Below are 17,428 nucleotides of genomic sequence, written 5' to 3'. Positions count from 1 at the left end.
TGTATTGGGCTTTGACTCAAGGGTCAGAATTTTGTCTTTCCTTCCCTTAGTAGGGGTTTGGCTAGGAGAGGGCTGAGGAGTGGGGACTTGGCTACCACTAGTAAATTCAAAAAGTAGGGGGGCTAGAGGGGAGGATATTATTGATGGCATTCACATGAGGAGGGCAGAGGGCTAGGTGAAATTGGAAGAGGCAAAACATGAGCCCTTGGTGGAGAATGGTAAAATTGGCCCCTTTTTTCTTCTTTTCTCTAACATCAACGATAGTGTCCTCAAGGGCATGCAATAGGAAGAAAGGAATACTAACAAATTCCCTATTGCGAAAATGGTTAAACAGAGGGAAATGATAAAAGTAATACACACTGTGCCTACTCTCTAGTGTTAAATACTTCATTATCATCAAACAAATGTCATCCCAAGGCTCCAGAAGTTTGTCTCTCCTAAATCCTCCCTGGTATTGGTCAAGAGCCTCATTCTCTTTGAAGAAACTGGACAGGCTCACTTCATCTGCCACCTTCGTGATTTTCTACCATTTCCTACCCTTCATCTCTAAACCTCTCACCATAGTACTATATTCTTCATTCACCTAAAAAGAAATGCCATTAATGGTCACCCGTCTATCCTTCCAAGTAGCGACAAACTATTGTAAACAATTTTTATCATACCCCACCATGGCCTGCATGTATGGGACATACCATCCCTCCTCAAGCATAATCCAAGTGGCTTGCCTCTTGGAGAAGTCCTCCAACTTTGTGGGCTTCAATCTATTTAGTTCCCCACCCATGACAACTTTCTCCTCAACCAAATCTCCTTCCACAATCTCATTAATTCTCATTTGCACCTAGAAAATTGCCAAGTGAGGCCTAAAAATAGAACAACCGGTGGATAAAAGCTTTCATTTTTTGTTCTTCATGAGCCTGTGAATACAATGTATAGGCCAATTAATAGTATCATTACAGGGAGTGTGAGGATTCCACACGTAATACCATAATAATTTGGCCTTGGTATTAATGTGAACTTTTCTCTTAATCATGCCATAACACCACACAATAATGACATTAATTTTAAAGCCTATATTATTTATTAATTCACCTTTTCCGTGCCTTTTTCATGATGCAATCAATATTATTTCCCTTTGCGAGATGTCTTGACAACATTATGGCAACTGTGGCTATCATAATAATAGCAATGCCGCTAAAAATGTCCATTTTCCAAAGTTGGAGAGTCATTTAACCTGATTTAGCAAGGTCTTTTCCTTGTAAATGAGGGAATGCACATTCTTGGGTAGCGATTTCGTATTCGTCCAACTTTTAATGTTCACAAAATCAAAACCACACCCTGCCAAGGTGTCTGCCACCACATTGCCTTCCTTGTAAGTGCGTTGTAAATCATAATGATCCAATTTCGTAAGATAATGCCATATGTCCCCCAGGATGTGCCTTAGTGTCCAACCAGGTTATTCATACATATGAATAATTTTTTTGATTTAGATAAGAAAAAATAGATGACATGATATCAATATCTTTGTTTCTATACACCAAATTTAAATATAACAATGACACACACACTTAAATTAAGTATTGTATTCTACCTCAATTTCACAAATATAAAGATTGCTCCATCAAAATTACCAAACAGTCAATGGGCCTTTGGTGTACTGGTGAAGTTGAATGGCTCACAAAGAGCCCACCAGGGATCAAGTCTTGCTGAGTGCAAGGCCCAAGGACATCATAAGGGATGAGGCCGGGATTGTGCCCTGGGTGAATTTGGCAGTGTGGATGCTCCTCAATCCTTGGCTCTAAGCTGAAGAGGTTTCAGGCATGTGAACCACTAATTGGGCCCGTTTCGGGTTCCTAAAACGTCTAGGTGGCCTTCGTTGGTTGGTAGCTCGCACGCTTCGTGCCTCGCTAGGCTGCCTCGCAGGTCTGAACCCTCCATCAAATTTTTTTTTTTACCAAACCATCTTAATTAATAGAAGTCTAACTTAATCACTTTTTAAAAATCCTTAACATAAACATACAAAAAATCACAATTTTAAACATAAAAACAAAAATATACTAGACCTATAATTATTAACATGAACACAAAAATCTACCATAATTTTTAACATTGATCACAAAAATATAATATAATTGTTAACATAAACACAAAAATATTTGATGAATTGAACCCTAACTACTTAAAATGCAACTCTTCAATCCCAATAACAATTTCCTTTATTAAAACCTACTACCGTCTTGATATCGGTATCAAAGTAAGTGGAGCGTGTCTTTTGGTCTTTCAATACATGATACCTTCTTTTCCAGATCTAATGCGGCTGATTAATGAACTTTGCCTGGACGAGATATTATTAACGAATTAAATGGATCAAGCACCGGATGAAACGCCCACAGATCCGTTAGCATACTTTTAAGGATCACTACATTTAATATATACCCAGTCAAATTCACCTCAATTATTATTAGTTTACCTCACCGTGCAAAACTAGAAGTTTTCGGTACTAATTTGAGTTCCTATCTCCATCAAATTTCATCTCATCAAACAGCAGGGATTTGAGGCATTCAAATTTCACACGAATAAGCATCAGAAAAATAAACAAAAGAAAAAAAAGTCCAACTAGCCAGTATAAGCTCTTGTCGGCATCTGCAACGGTTTCAGAATCCAAGGGAAGACAGAAAAAACAGACTTCTTATCCTCAGAGCATTGGCTCATTCACATTCACATTCTCATTCTCCACAAACATGCTCTCTTAAATCTGTGTTTGAGAAGCAGCTGCTCTTATAGTTAGTTCACTCGAAAAAGTTCGGGGAGAAATGCTGCAAATCACTCTTATCATCCACTCTATGATCACAGATGATTCAGGCCATTAAAGCTCAATGTCTCCATTCTTGGATTGAGGGTTAACTTATTCTGCTCTTATCTGACTGTCCTAGTTCAAAATATGTTCTATTGGTAACTCCCAAACCTGTGTTGGTCACCTGAAATCACAACTTCAGGCATTCTGCCTAACTATAGCTACGATCTAGTTCGTCTATGATAGGTCAAATAATCAATGCACGTTTGCCTAGGACGAGGTCAAATTATCCACTGCCATTGTGCACGAAAAACTCTTGATGGGTGTAATGTACTAGGGTGGTCGGTTGAGATCGCAAACCATTAGCACTGCAGTGGCAATTTTAGTTTGAAACGCCATCTCAGGCCAGGCTCTTGCATACCCATTTCTCCAAAGGCCGACAGTTGCATACCCATTTAATATTGATATGTTTCGCGGAGAATAGGCGAGTGCCCACATGATATAATGTCAGGAGGAATGATTATGCTTGTCTAATGCCGACTGAAAACTGAAGTTTTTCACTGTAGTGTCGTTGGCTTTTCAGTCATGAGCTGCTTCTGATCTAGGTTGGCTACATTGTGGGGCTATCGAATCATTTGGATCGTAAAATGTTTGCAGGAGGGAAAACAACAGGCAGAGGAGGAGGCAGGACGCCAGGATCTCCACCCTCAAGGGTCTCAAATGCCCAAGAACATGATCCAGAGTCACCTCCACTTGGGAAGAGGCCAGGGCCTTGGCCCCCAAGGCCATTAGGAATAGAATCTGGCGGGAATGATGACAATCCAAAGCTCATGGGCAATTGGGCTAGAAGAACAGGCTTCAAGACTACTGTCTCAACTGAAAGCTTCGTCTCTTCACCAAACACCAGTAAAGAGATCGGCAATCCAGGTAATCCTTTTCACTCTCTTCCCGTGCTTCCCAAGCCTCCTGGATATGCAAATCGAGGTGGTAATGCTTTTGATCTTGAAGCTGGCCCTACTCCAACTGCGGCTTCTAAGGCGACAACGCTCCCAAATGGCGTGGATGACACCGCTCAGAAAATTAAGAAGCCGCCACCAGTTCAAAAGCCAGAATTAGCTCTTCCAGACGCACTGCCAGCAGCATCGACACCTTCTCGTATTGCTGTTCCAGCAGAAAAGAAGGCCTTGAATGCTGATAAGAGCAATGGCATTTTGCCCAGCAGCAGTCGTCCTAAGCTAGAACCTGTTAGAGAAAACAGAGACAGAGACCCCGAACAGGACCTTGTGTCGGAGGATGCTGAAGAAATGATGGCTAAGCAGTCTCTCTTGAAGTATGATATTAGAGAGACACCTGGAATTGGTAAGCTTCACTCTTCTCATCTACCATGAATAGCATCTTTGAATCTTCAAATCACGATGTCTCTTATACTCTCTTGATAACTACATTGCATTTTTTGTGTTAAGTGCGAGAAGGTGCATTCCTTATTTCAGGGCTGCCTGACTATGGTTTCTTATCCATATTCTGGGAATTCACGGTTCTCTTGGGTTCTATGTTAACGGATGGCTGAAGAAAAATGTTTACTTGCCCCCACATTGGAAACCTATATTCGAGAAATTGATGTTTCTTATGTCATCTCTGGCTGTGACATACTGCTGTCCAATCGGCAAAAAACATTGAAACAATCAAATATCAAGCCTACACATTTTCTTAACACGTTACTGTTTCTTATATCATTTCTGGCTGTGACAAAACTGCTGGTCAATTCAGCAAAAAATCGTTCGACATTCAAACATTAAGTCTGTATTTTAAGATTTGCACAATATAATCGTCTTCTGACCATCATCCCAGCTCTATATCGAGATGGGCCTCTCCTCAATCAATTTTCTATGCGAGTATTATCAGATTTTCTGCTGTATTACATGTTATATTTTATATCCCTACTCAAGGATGTCATCCATTGAAACTGAAAGTAAGCCATTATTTAAGATGTTTTGTGCGAACAAGTTTTTAACTTTTTTGTTTACTAACTCTCCACAAAACTCTTAATATGACATGCCTGTAATTTATCTGCTGAGATGAGAATGATTTTCAGATTTTTAACCCGATGATGATAGTTAAATTAAATAAATAAATAAAAATCTGAAAGCTTAGAACCACCAATGGTCAGTTCTAACGTGTTTTCATTTCATTTTGTGTTTTCCCATCACTGCTAACATAGCTCTGGTTGGTTCTTGCAAGCAGTTCAAGTGTCAGTGATGGAAAGCAGTTAACTATTTGCTAGCACTGCCACTGGTTATGTAGAGTTGTGGTCTTTTGGGTTTTGTTTATGGTTGTTTGAGACTGTATAATTGATTATAGTCCTTTTGTGGCTTGATCATTTTGTTTTTCTGTTATGAATGTTCTCGTATTATTTTGTTACTGTCATGGAACTAACTTTCGGCAAAGATGGGAGCAATTTTAAGTACTGCTTTATATAGGATTATGGAGTAGACAATAGGAATTTCACATGAATTATGAACCTTTTTGATACCCAGGCCAGTTCCGATGATGTTCAAACCAGCAAATATTTAGATTCTGATATCTTCTTCATATTGCCCTTTCCTAGCATTGTCGCTGGAGTACGATTGTGGTCTTTTGGGCCGTGTTAATGGTTGTTTGAGATTGTCGTATCAGTTACGGTCCTGCAGTTTGATCTTTTGGTGCATCTGTCATGTATGTTCTTGTATTATTTGTGGACTGTAATGGAACAAACTTTTCGCATAAAGAGGTGAGTGTTTCCAAATGCTTCCATAAATAGAAATATAGAATAGCTAATAGGATCCGTGTATGAAGTGTGGACCAATTTCATAGCTGTGTTAGCCTCTATCAAGTTAATAAGCACCTACATAGATTCTGAGATTTTTTACTTATCAGTCATTTCTATTGGTGCTTCTGGACAGTGTCACTTATACCATACGCAATTCAGCACTACATTTCTATTATTGGATCTCTTATCCTAATTCCCCTGGTGATTGTACCTGCGATGCATGGAAGTAATGTAAGTATTTTTCTTCCATATGCACATGAAAGTTTTAAAATTGACTTTTAAACAGGATGGATTTGTATTTCCTAGTTTTTCATTGCATAATTCTCTGTTGCATTTTGATCTTGCAATTTATGTGAAAGTTTATCATGATATTTTTTTCGTTCTAAACAGGAGGATACAGCGAAGGTTGTGTCAACTGTGCTGCTTATCTCTGGCATCTCAACCCTTCTACATTCCTTTTTTGGTTCGAGGTTACCACTTGTACAGGGAGCCTCTTTTGTTTATCTTGCACCAGCTTTGAGTATCATATTTTCCAATGAGTTTTCTGCTATGAGTAAAAATGTATGCTCTCTCCTTAAAAGCCATTATCAAAGAGTAGACCAAAGAACAGAAATGCTAAGTTTGGGTTCGATAATTACAACTGTGTACACAAAATTTATCTGTTTAAATTCAAGTGAATTTTATCCCTATGCCAAGTTTTGAGCTTTTTTTTATGATAATTTTTTGATCTTGTAACCATGGTTTTGGATGCACTTATTATTAGTTTTGATGTTTGAAATGCATTAATATATTTATTGGATTAGCAGAGATTTCAACATACCATGAGAGAGCTGCAGGGAGCAATGATTGTTGGATCTGTCTTCCAGTTCATTTTAGGCTACAGTGGCCTAATGTCACTTTTTCTTAGGTAAATTAATAGTCCCCTTTTCAATAGTAATTTGACATTTTGAAAAGTGTTATTCCTTTGGTATGTCATAGAAATGCAAATTATTTGCTAATCTTCAAATGCTCCTTGCAACTTCCAATATTCATAGGGAAAATAAACGTTGGAAATTTGATTATTTGATGATTGCATGTCTGAATTTAGGGGACGGTTATGGTTAAGTATCATTTGACATGTTCTAATTCATGACATTTACTCTGTTATCCTTTGATATTTCAATACATTAGTTTCTTCTCTTGGTATACAGTTATCTGTATACCAAAAAACAAAGAACTTCCTGACCATGTGCCAGAGGATGGGAATCGTTGAATGAGTTTGCTTGTAGAGTTTCGTTCATTCAATTGCAACAGTAAACCAAAGTGTCAATATGTCATCAACAGTTACTGAGTGGCATCTAATTGTGCACAGTCAAGGTTCCAACCATTTAGTATTGCAATAAACAAACCCTTTAACACTATATATAAGCTACAATGTGAAAGTGTAAGAATACATTTTGCAGTGGTGCTGTTAGAATTGAAACTGTAGTTCGATGTCACCATATCAGAGCTGGTTACATGTACCTTAAAAATCCTATATGTAGATAGCTTAGAAATCTTTGTATGTAGCAAATTTACGAGGACTAACTCAACTGCATGTAACTCTCTACATATGCTGCTGTTTTGATGGCAGGCTTTACTATTAATAAGGTTGTTATTAATTCATAATGCAGTTGATAAACTTTTAAGACAATATATAAGCCATAATGTGAAACATAAGAATGCAGTTCCTGAGGTCACTGCTAGAATTTGTTTTGACTTCACCATATCTGAGCTTTTTACATACTCCTGGGAAGTTCTAGCATTATACAATGTAGCAGACATTTGATTATTAATTGGATTGCGGGCATTTAGTAGCTTTGATCTCTGTTACTTCAATGTCATGGAAAATATCCTGCAAATATTGGCCTACTGAGTTGAGAAGTAACTGATAGGTGGTCCATGATTTTTCTTATCTGTTTTGCCACATAGCTGTAGATAGTATTTTTAAATTAGGCTATCGAATGGCTTTTAGCTATATTAAGCTACTGGCATAACTTCATTATAAGTACAATTCAAATATTTATATAAACTGCTATGGATTTATATATCTTTCAAGTAAGTTGTTGCATTTAATAATGTTGGCCTCCATGCTTAGCAAAATGAGTGAATTTGAATTTTGAGTTCAAGCAACTAGCTTCAAAATGTGATGGAGTTATAGTTGGTTTGAAGCCAGAAATAAAGGGTTTTTGCATGTCATTTAACAATTGGCTATGCTGGAAAAATGTCAGAAATCCTTTGTTATGATATGCAAATTTTATAATACACTGCACTGTTATAATGTCAGATCCACTTCTGCCTCTGCCACTTGCATCCTCAGCTTCTGTATTCTATTGTTATAAGTTTGTAGCATCTTTAGTCTCGTGTTAAAGTAGATTCATTTGGTATTTGAAAGCTGAATGAGCATATATCTGATAGGAATTGTTATGATTGATCCCTCCTATCTCTTGTACCAACAATGCATGCACAAAGGGGTTGGACTACAAACTAGAATTCAGTGATCATTCAGCTGTATGGTTTCACTTCTGCCTGTGCCACCTGGAAAAGAATATGAACATGCATCTTCAGATGGCTTGAATAATATTGTCATCGGACTTGTAACATCTTTCCTATTTATGTTGAAGGATTAAAAATAAATAAAAAAATTGATGGCCAAAGAGTTAATGTCTATGAAAGGAATTGTTATAATCAAGTTTTCCTATTTCTAAGTTTTAAATGGGAATGCCCATGGCCAACTTATGAATGAAAACTGAATAAGCTAGTTGTATGCTTCCATTTTTTCCTGTGTCATGACCCCTCTTGGAATAGAACCCAATGATTTGAAACATTAAATATTAAAGTGAATACACAAATAATAATACAATTTGATATATTATTACTACATTAATATGATTACACAGTCAAGAATTATTATCTAATATCATATTTTTGACCGCCATTATTATCTCATATCATATTTTTTGACCGCCATTATTATGTTTAAAATTAAATAAATAACTAAGGGCAAACTAAGTGCTGCCACTTTTGTTTGAGGTGGGGGGGACGTGGTTTGAAAGGACATATGACCTCTTGGACTAGTCTCACCTTAAGGGCATATATATATTGGGAGGAGCATGGGAAAAAAGGGGGAAAGGACATAAACATAAAAACAGACCAACACTTAATAAATAGGACAATGGATAAGACCTTGGAAGGAAGCTCCAATTGATACGGAAACAAAAACCATAAAAAGGGATTATGAATAGTAGTAAATATCATATATGCCATCATAAAACATGAAAGGGAGGAAGGTGATTTTGATAAAAAAAAAGACTTGAGCAGCAATACAGATGTAAAGGGATGTATCATACATGCCATCATAAAACACAAAAGGGAGGAGGTGATTTTGATAAAGAAAAGGACTTTTGCAGCAATACAGATGTAAAGGGATATAAAAGATTGAATAGAGCATAAACAAAGCTATTGATTGAAAGTGAAATTGAACCAAATGTTCTCCAATAAATAGCAAACACTTGAGTGTAGGAGTATTGGGGTATAGAATACAAAGAGCAGCATTAAATGTGTAAGACATAAGGGGCATCGAGAGGAAAACATAACCCAATATGTGTAAGGAAAGTATTACGAGTTGCCACCTTACATATTATAAAATATTATATAAGGGATAATTAAAATATAGTGATAAAAGAGAGTTGCATACTTGAAACAGTGTCACTTGAGATAGATAAGCTAAAATAAGCAGTCATCTAGAGGTAGAAATAAAAACATAATTTACAAAGAGGAACATACCAATTGATACTAGTATAAAGTATTAATGGGAGTAAAATGAATTAAACACCGACTAGAGCTTATTGAGAAGAATAGTTCCTATCAAGTAATTTAAGTTAAATCTATCGCTTGGCATTACTTTTCTCTAAATCTAAATTTAAAATTTTATTATAAGAAGCTAAGTCCCAAAAGGGACATTACATGGTACCAGAGCAAAATTCCTACCATCCTGTGGAAGATAATTAATGCAAGATAACCAAAAAACCCAAAGAGCATTGCAGAGAGAAAAAAGGAAACTCACTGCCACCATGAATGAATAGTTAAGCAATGAATTAAGGGCTTTCATGGAACAAACTGCGCAGACCACCCAAGCCCTCTTAGAGAAAAATAAGTAAGCAAGTCAACTCTTCCTCCAAGTTATTCAATTTATGAGCAATAATAACTCTAGAATTAATCCAACCAATCACAGAGATGTAAATTCTAATCATTTTGAGAATAATCAAAATTCCTCATTGAGGTCATCCCCATTGAGGACAACACCACCACCTTTCTTACCCCAAGACAATAAAAGGGAAGAAGAAATGGAGACAAATGAACCACCAAGAGATGTTGTGGACGAGATATTAGAAGCGTATTTGAGATTAACCCTTGAATCAAGAAATAGTGTATCCCTTAAGGATTACTATGACACTAAAATGAAAGCTAAAACTAACCACAAGAGGAAGAACCCATTTGATAGAGATCTCGAGAAGAAAATTAATAAGATTACTCTACATGACTTTGACTGTGATGGAACTAGAATTTTTTTGTGTATGATCATGGGTAGAAAAGATAGATACATACCTATCATTAAGTCCAATGATAGAAGAAAATTTGATAAAATTTGCAGTGTTACACTTAACAGGGATAGGCAATGAATGGTGGCAACATGAACGTGAATTCATCTTATAACTTCTTATGAGGAGTTTACCTAGAAGCTCATCAAGAGATTTGATCAGAAACATCTAGAATGTAACTTTAGAGAATTGACATGGTTAAGACAACATGGAACACTTGGAGAATCTGCTAATGAATTTTTTAAGTCTAGCAGTATTGGTACCTGAAATCTCACAAAGAAGGCTCACTTATTTATTTGTAGAAGGATTAAAAGACTCAATCCACAACATGGTCAATTCCATGGAACCTACCATCTTGGAAGAAGCGATATCTAAAGAAAAGAATTTTGATCATCAACCATCCAAAGATCACTCCAAAAACTCTATAACAAGGGAAGATAAACTTAAAACATCTCACAATAGAACGTGTCACTATCACAAGAGACCTTGGGAGAAAGGGCATAAGTGCAAATAAATGGAAATAACAAGGGCATCATAATGAGCTTAAGAGAAAGAGCCTTTCTTTCAAATGTAAAATGGGAGGCTACGTGCATAATATAAAAGGAGAGGAAAATGACAACAATGAAGCTAACAAGAAAAGAAGAATCAATAAAGATTAATTAGGGATTTGCCTATAAAAGGAGTGATCACCAAGAGAAGTCAAGAATCAAGAATAATTAGAGTGAAGTCTAGGTAGGAAAGAGGGTATAGGTTTGATTGCTAGGGCAAGAGGAATACATTTCGCTTTTGGGCCTAGACAAATCAAGCTAAGAACTCCGCTACCAAAGAGGGCAGGTTTGATTGCTAGGGCAAGAGGGATACATTCCTCTTTTGGGCCTAGACAAATCAAGCCAAAGATCCCACTAGAAATCAAGGGTAGGTTTTGTCAATAGGGCTAGAGGGATATAGTCCACACTTGGGCCTACACTAATCAAGCCAAAGATCCCACTAGAAATCAAGGGTAGGTTTTGTCAATAGGGCTAGAGGGATATAGTCCACACTTGGGCCTACACTAATCAAGCCAAAGATCCCATTATAAAGCAAGGGTAAGGTTGATCGCTAGGGCAAGAGGGATACGTTATTCCCTTGGGCCTAGACAAATCAAGACCAAAGACCCCGCTACAAAGAAAGGGGAGCATTGATCGTGAGGGCAAGATGGATATTCCACTCTTGGGCCTAGACAAATCAAAGCCAAAATATCCCATTACAAAGAAAGGGTGAGGTTGATTGCTAGGGAAAGAGGGAGACATTCCACTCTTGGGCCTAGACAAATCAAGCCAAAAGATCCCATTGCAAAAGAGGGTGTATGGCTGATTGCTAAGGCAAGAGGGATATGTTCCATTCTTGGGCTTAGACAAATCAAGCCAAAGGACCCACAAGAAAAGAAGGTATAGGTGGATCGCTAAGGCAAGTGGGTTACATACAAATCAAGCCAAAATATTTCAAGTTGTTATTGTAAACACTTATCATGCGTATACCTTGTGGTTGCTTTGTGTCTTCATGCATTATGTGTATACATTGTGTATGCTCTTTGTTTTCATGCATCTATGTGTCTACCTTGCGTATACTTCATGTCTTCATGCATTAATATGTATCTTCATGCATTAATATGTATACCTTGTGTATGCTTTGTGTTTTCTTGCATCATATTTTCATTACATATACTAACTCCACATGGAATGATTCATATAAACTATCATTGCTTGAAGACAAGCAATTTTGGGAAGGACGAACTGTCATGAGCCCTCTTGGAGTAGAACCCAATGATTATAAACATTAATTATTAAAGTGAATATACAATAACAATACATTAATATGATTACACAATCAATAATTATTATCTCACATATATAAGATAATACCATTAAGAATAAATATATACACCTAATTGGTATAAATAGCATAGGTGAACAATCCTCATGATTGCACCACCTTGACTATAATGTTGCCACAAAACCTTTCATTCTTTATAATTAGAGACGTTGAGTGAGCACAATAATATCATCATCAAATACATAAATATATATTCATAATCTATTCAACATATTAATAGCATCAAATATTTCGTCCAATTATCAATAATGTATATTTTAGACAATAATAATATTCTATGTACAATTCAACTTTTAATATTTTATAATTCGAACTCAATCATAAAACTCATGTCATATTTTTGACTGACCCCATTATTATGTTTAATAATAAATAAATAACAAAGGGCAAACTAAGTGTCACCATTTTCGTTTGAGGGGGGGAGGTGGGAGGCATGTGGTTTGAAAGGACACATGACCGCATGGACTAGTCACATTAATGGCATATATATAAGAGGAGTATGGGAAAAAGGGGGGAAAGGAGATTAACGTAAAAAACAACACCTAAAAAATAGGACAGCAGATAAGACCTTGGAAGGAAGTGTCAATTGATATGGAAACAAGAACATAGCATCATATACGCTATGTAGCCTGCCAATTTGAAATGATACTGTTTGAGAGATTCATATTGCTAATACTTTTAATTTGTTGTAGTGTTGTGTTCTGGATGATAATGTGCCTAACACCTTTAATTATGGTACACCTGACAAGAATGCATGGTACCCCATTCATTATGCACACAATTATTGGAATGATGGAATGAAATTATGAATCAATCCACTAACTTTGTTACATTTCCATTAGATTGAGACAATTCTAAATGATACTATTTTCATTAACTAAAACTTAAAAGGAAAGAAATTTCTGTAATGAGCCAAGATTCATATTTCTAATACTTTTAATTTGTTAGTGTTGTGTTCTGGATGATAATGTGCTTAACACCTTTAATTATTTAAAAAAGAAAGGCTTGATCCGGAATGGCAGCACTGATGTCATAATAGATATTTAATTTGTGTAAATAGAAACTATTGTACTAATGGACTGAAGGCATCGAGATGCATGGTACCCCATTCTGCACGCAATTGTTGTAATGATGGAATGAAATTATGAATCAATCTGCTAACTTCGTTACATTTCCATTAGATTGAGATAATTTTAAATGATACTGTTTTCATTATTAAAAACTTAAAATGAAAGAAAATCATCTGTGATGAGGTTCAGATTCATATTGCTAATAATCTTAATATTTTAGTGTTTTGTTCCGAATGATGATGTGTGCAGAACCTTTAATTGTTTAAAAAGAAAAGGTTAATCCTGAAAGGCACCGCTATGGCATGTTATATGTTTATTTTATGTAAATAATAACTGTTGACCTAATGGACCTAAAGCCATGAGTGGCATGCCTAACAAGAATGCATGGTGTCTCATCATGTACACAATAAACGTAATGATGCAATGAAACTGTCTCATCATGTTTGCCCAGAAATTATGTATCAAGTGGGGAAGAGCTGTTGACCTAATGGACATAAAGCCATGAGTGGCACGCCTAACAAGAATGCATGGTGTCTCATCATGTACACAATTACCGTAATGATGCAATGAAACTGTCTCATCATGTTTGCCCAGAAATAATGTGTCAAGCAGGGAAGAGCTGTTTCTTATTCCATCTGAGATGGTGCTTGAATTGTAATTTCTTGTGATTACCGAACTGTATTATTAGTGACTGAATGTTTTTGCAGTGAAAACATGAAAGGTAATCAGTAGTAAGAAGTTTTAGATTCCAATTCTTTTATACTTTTTAGTGGTATGTTTCTGGTGATGACGTGCTTCACTATTTATTGTTTAAAAGGAAAGGGTTAATCTTGAAGAGAGAATGGAGTCATTCTTTGCCTTAAGAGATGTTTATCCACTATTGTGATCAGTGTTTCCAGATTTTATGCAGAGTAAAGCGTTAGGGAATTTGAAATCATATGAAAATGTAGAAATTACCAATTTTCTTATATGCTATCACGTTTGTATGTGAAATTTGTGAGATCGTCATGTTATTCCTAATCATGTTTGTCCATTGCTTCTAAGAGAATGTGCTTCCTCCAGGACATAGTTAAAACTTCCTGTCCACAGGGTCACGGACTGCCTTCCTGTCCACAGGGTCACAGACTGCCTTCCTGTCCACAGGTTCACAGACTGCATTTCCGTCCCTGTACACAATTTCTGGTAACTACATGCATACAGGATATAGCTGTATCCCTTCTCATTCACTCATGCCCTAACTTGAAAGTTGCCTCCGTTCTATACCAACATTGTCTCTGGTAAACTTTCTTCTAGCAGATTTCCACTTCCTGCTATAGCTGGAATTGTCATCACATAGGAAAATCAACAGAAAAGGGGAGTATTTGAGTTTATTTAAAGCAATTATATTTGATGTTTCCTTAGGCAATTGGCAATTGTTATTCTATTGTTATTGTATGCAATAGTTATGCTATAGTGGTGGAGATCAATGTCAATAGTATTCTTATTATAGTTGCTACATTTGTAAGACTTAGAGTCACTCTAGGGTGCAAGCCAAATGGCAGTTAGGCTCAGAGCTGAGAAAGTCTTTGTGAGGGATTTGGGGCATAATACCCGGAGAATTAAATGTGATAAATAGTAGTATTTTGATGAAGGAAGTAAGAATTTTTCAGTTGGTAAGAAATTAACTTTGACATTAAGTTCGTGTTGAATTGAAGAACCAAAGTCAAACAACGTGGTGTAAAACCTAGAAAATAGCATATGTATAGAATATTAAGAATATTTGACAAAAATGACTTGGTCTGAGAAGAGTGATATCAAAAAATGCATAAAATAGTAGTATTATGGTAAAAGTGTACTTGGGGTTTTTCATTTGGCGGGAAATTTACTTAGGCATTTTTTTGATTAAAAAAAATTCATTTATTGATTTAAAGGGTCTAAAATGCCAAAATACAAGAGAGCAAAAGAAACTAAAGACAAGCTAAGAAGAGATAAAAATACATTGCACATGAAGTCTCCTTAAAATTATTGTCATACTTTGCCTCGAGAGGTTTTGTGAGTTGGTCATGGATTTGAACATTAAAATATCACACCTTTTCAACTAGAATACGATGTGTCTCAAATTAATTCCCAATAGCTCCCACATTTGTACTAACAACATTATGGATGTTAAAATGGTAACATATGATACATCGTTTGTAATAGGGTTTTGTTTGGATTTGTGTGAGGCAATTACTATGTCTATTGAAGAGGTCTTGAATTAAGGAGTTGGGCCCTAGAATACTCATATTGTTAATTTTGGTATCTTTGAAAAAGATCCTATCCATATTGTGAAGCTTATGAAGCAAAGAAAATATAATGTGAAATTGTTGAGGATTAGTGGTAAAAGCTAGGTGCAGTGTGTTGGTACAAGCATTTCTAGAAGCCAAATTTTTTATTTTTTATTTTTTGATAGGTAAACAGTCGAAGCCTAGGTTATTTATTATTATTAAGATTAATTATTATTATGTGTTAATCATGAGTAGATTCAAACCCAAGACCTCCCCGATGAGAGGCTCGCAATTTACCAATGCGTTGTAGGCTCTTGCCTAGAAGCCGAAATTAGTTTATTGGAAGCATGTGTGTCGTTTCTTCAATAGGGTTTGTAAAATATATCCTTTTGTTTCCTTTAGTGTGAGAGGGGAGTTCTCTTGGATTATGAGATGGAGATGATTGCTCATCTACAACCCTAAATTTATTACCAACAATATTGCAATGCAAGAAAGAATTAGAGGAAGGAAGAAAAGGCAAGGAAGCCATTAAGATCAAGCCTATGATCTTTTGTCATATCAAAGAGAGCAGTCCTAATTTTTTCCTTAGAGATATATTGCACAAGAGCCTCATTTTTTGAAGCATCGACTCTAGAGGTATTTGTTGAGGATTAGTGGTAAAAGCTAGGTGTAGTGTGTTGGTACAGGCATTTCTAGAAGCCAAAATTAGTTTATTGGAAGCATATGGGTCGTTTCTTCAATAGGGTTTGTAAAATAAATCCTTTTGTTTCCTTTAGTGTGAGAGGGGAGTTCTCTTGGATTATGAGATGGAGATGATTGCTCATATACAACCCTAAATTTATTACCAACAATATTGCAATGCAAGAAAGAACTAGAGGAAGGAAGAAAAGGCAAGGAAGCCATTAAGATCAAGCCTATGATCTTTTGTCATATCAAAGAGAGCAGTCCTAATTTTTTCCTTAGAGATATTTTGCACGAGAGCCTCATTTTTTGAAGCATCAACTCTAGTCTGTATAGGGCTGAGAAGTAAGGACTGCTTTTCCTCACTTTATTTGTCTTCCTTTTTAACATATCACCCTAGAAAGAGATGAGGAGTTCTAATGTTAGCTAGAATATCTAAAATATGGCTATAATTAGGTTCAATTTTTTAGATAAAGTTCCTTTGCCTTTCATCTTGATTCTTAATTGCTATTGGCAAAAGATTTCATCGTGTCTGTAAATGTCTGCCAATTGTTTAGTTGTATCTTTCTCTCCCTTTTTTAGATAGTTTGAGACATCATTTGTCTAGTGCTTTGAATATTTGCATTTTATTCTCTAGATCATTCTTAATTTGGAAAATGTATTTGAAATTATTTCTATTCCATTCCTTGAACTGTAGCTTCAAAGATGATAAAAATCTTAGGCCCATAGAAAGAGTGACAACACGTCTATGAGTCCGAAACAACTCTCTCTAGGTCCTAATGCTCTCTAACTGCATTTAAAAAAAATGGAAAATTACTTTTTTAGGGAACCTATCTGTTCAATAGCTACAAAAATAGGTTGATGGCCAAAAATAGAGAACCTTTGAATGTAAGATCAGAGCCATACTAAGCTATTGATTAGATATCATTACTCTATTAATTTTTGCAGCTGTGAAATCCATCCCTCTCTTCTTGTTGGACTGGGTTAACTAGGCGCACTGAGATTTAATATCCCACAAGGTTGAGAAAAGGGACGGAGCTCTAATTATCATTTAGTTCCTTGGACCCCCCTTTTTTTCCGGAGAAAATCAATCCTCACATTGGTGCCTCCTTGTACAATCCATTGGGAATCACCATAAATTCAATCAGAAAAACAAGAGTTTAGAAGAGATTCCTTTTATCATGTAAGCTAAGCAAGAGTCTGAACTGAAGGTTTCTGGATAGAGACCTCTTGATGGTTCTAAATTATGATTCAGCCTCTTGAAGAGCTCTTGACCTCCTTAGTGAAAAACGACTCCTTCCCTTCCCAACAAAGATAGGAAGAAAAGTCACAGGCATCTTGCA

The 17,428-nt window shown here is 36.1% G+C and overlaps 1 protein-coding gene across 4 annotated transcripts in view; it reads left to right on the top strand.

Moving 5' to 3' along the window:
* The first annotated feature begins 2,245 nt into the window (after positions 1 to 2,245).
* Positions 2,246 to 17,428, top strand: part of LOC149535346 (nucleobase-ascorbate transporter 12-like) — a 35,102-nt gene continuing 19,919 nt past the window's right edge. The window contains exons 1-5 of one of the 4 annotated variants that reach the window (XM_089807728.1): positions 2,246 to 3,718; positions 3,800 to 4,150; positions 5,731 to 5,828; positions 5,988 to 6,158; positions 6,404 to 6,504. In XM_089807728.1, coding sequence (XP_089663854.1) covers positions 3,439 to 3,718; positions 3,800 to 4,150; positions 5,731 to 5,828; positions 5,988 to 6,158; positions 6,404 to 6,504 — 1,001 coding nt within the window. In that variant the 5' untranslated portion in view covers positions 2,246 to 3,438. Of the gene's footprint in view, positions 4,151 to 5,730; positions 5,829 to 5,987; positions 6,159 to 6,400; positions 6,505 to 17,428 lie in introns of all 4 variants that reach the window. The other 3 variants (XM_089807727.1, XM_089807726.1, XM_089807725.1) reach the window with 3 other exon arrangements.

Source organism: Cupressus sempervirens, chromosome 10 (assembly GCF_028749045.1).
Source record: "Cupressus sempervirens isolate cs-2001-9-10 chromosome 10, ASM2874904v1, whole genome shotgun sequence".
Lineage (NCBI taxonomy): Eukaryota > Viridiplantae > Streptophyta > Pinopsida > Cupressales > Cupressaceae > Cupressus > Cupressus sempervirens.
The sequence above is the reverse complement of the archived record's forward strand: the minus strand, read 5'-3'. Positions and strand labels throughout refer to the sequence as shown.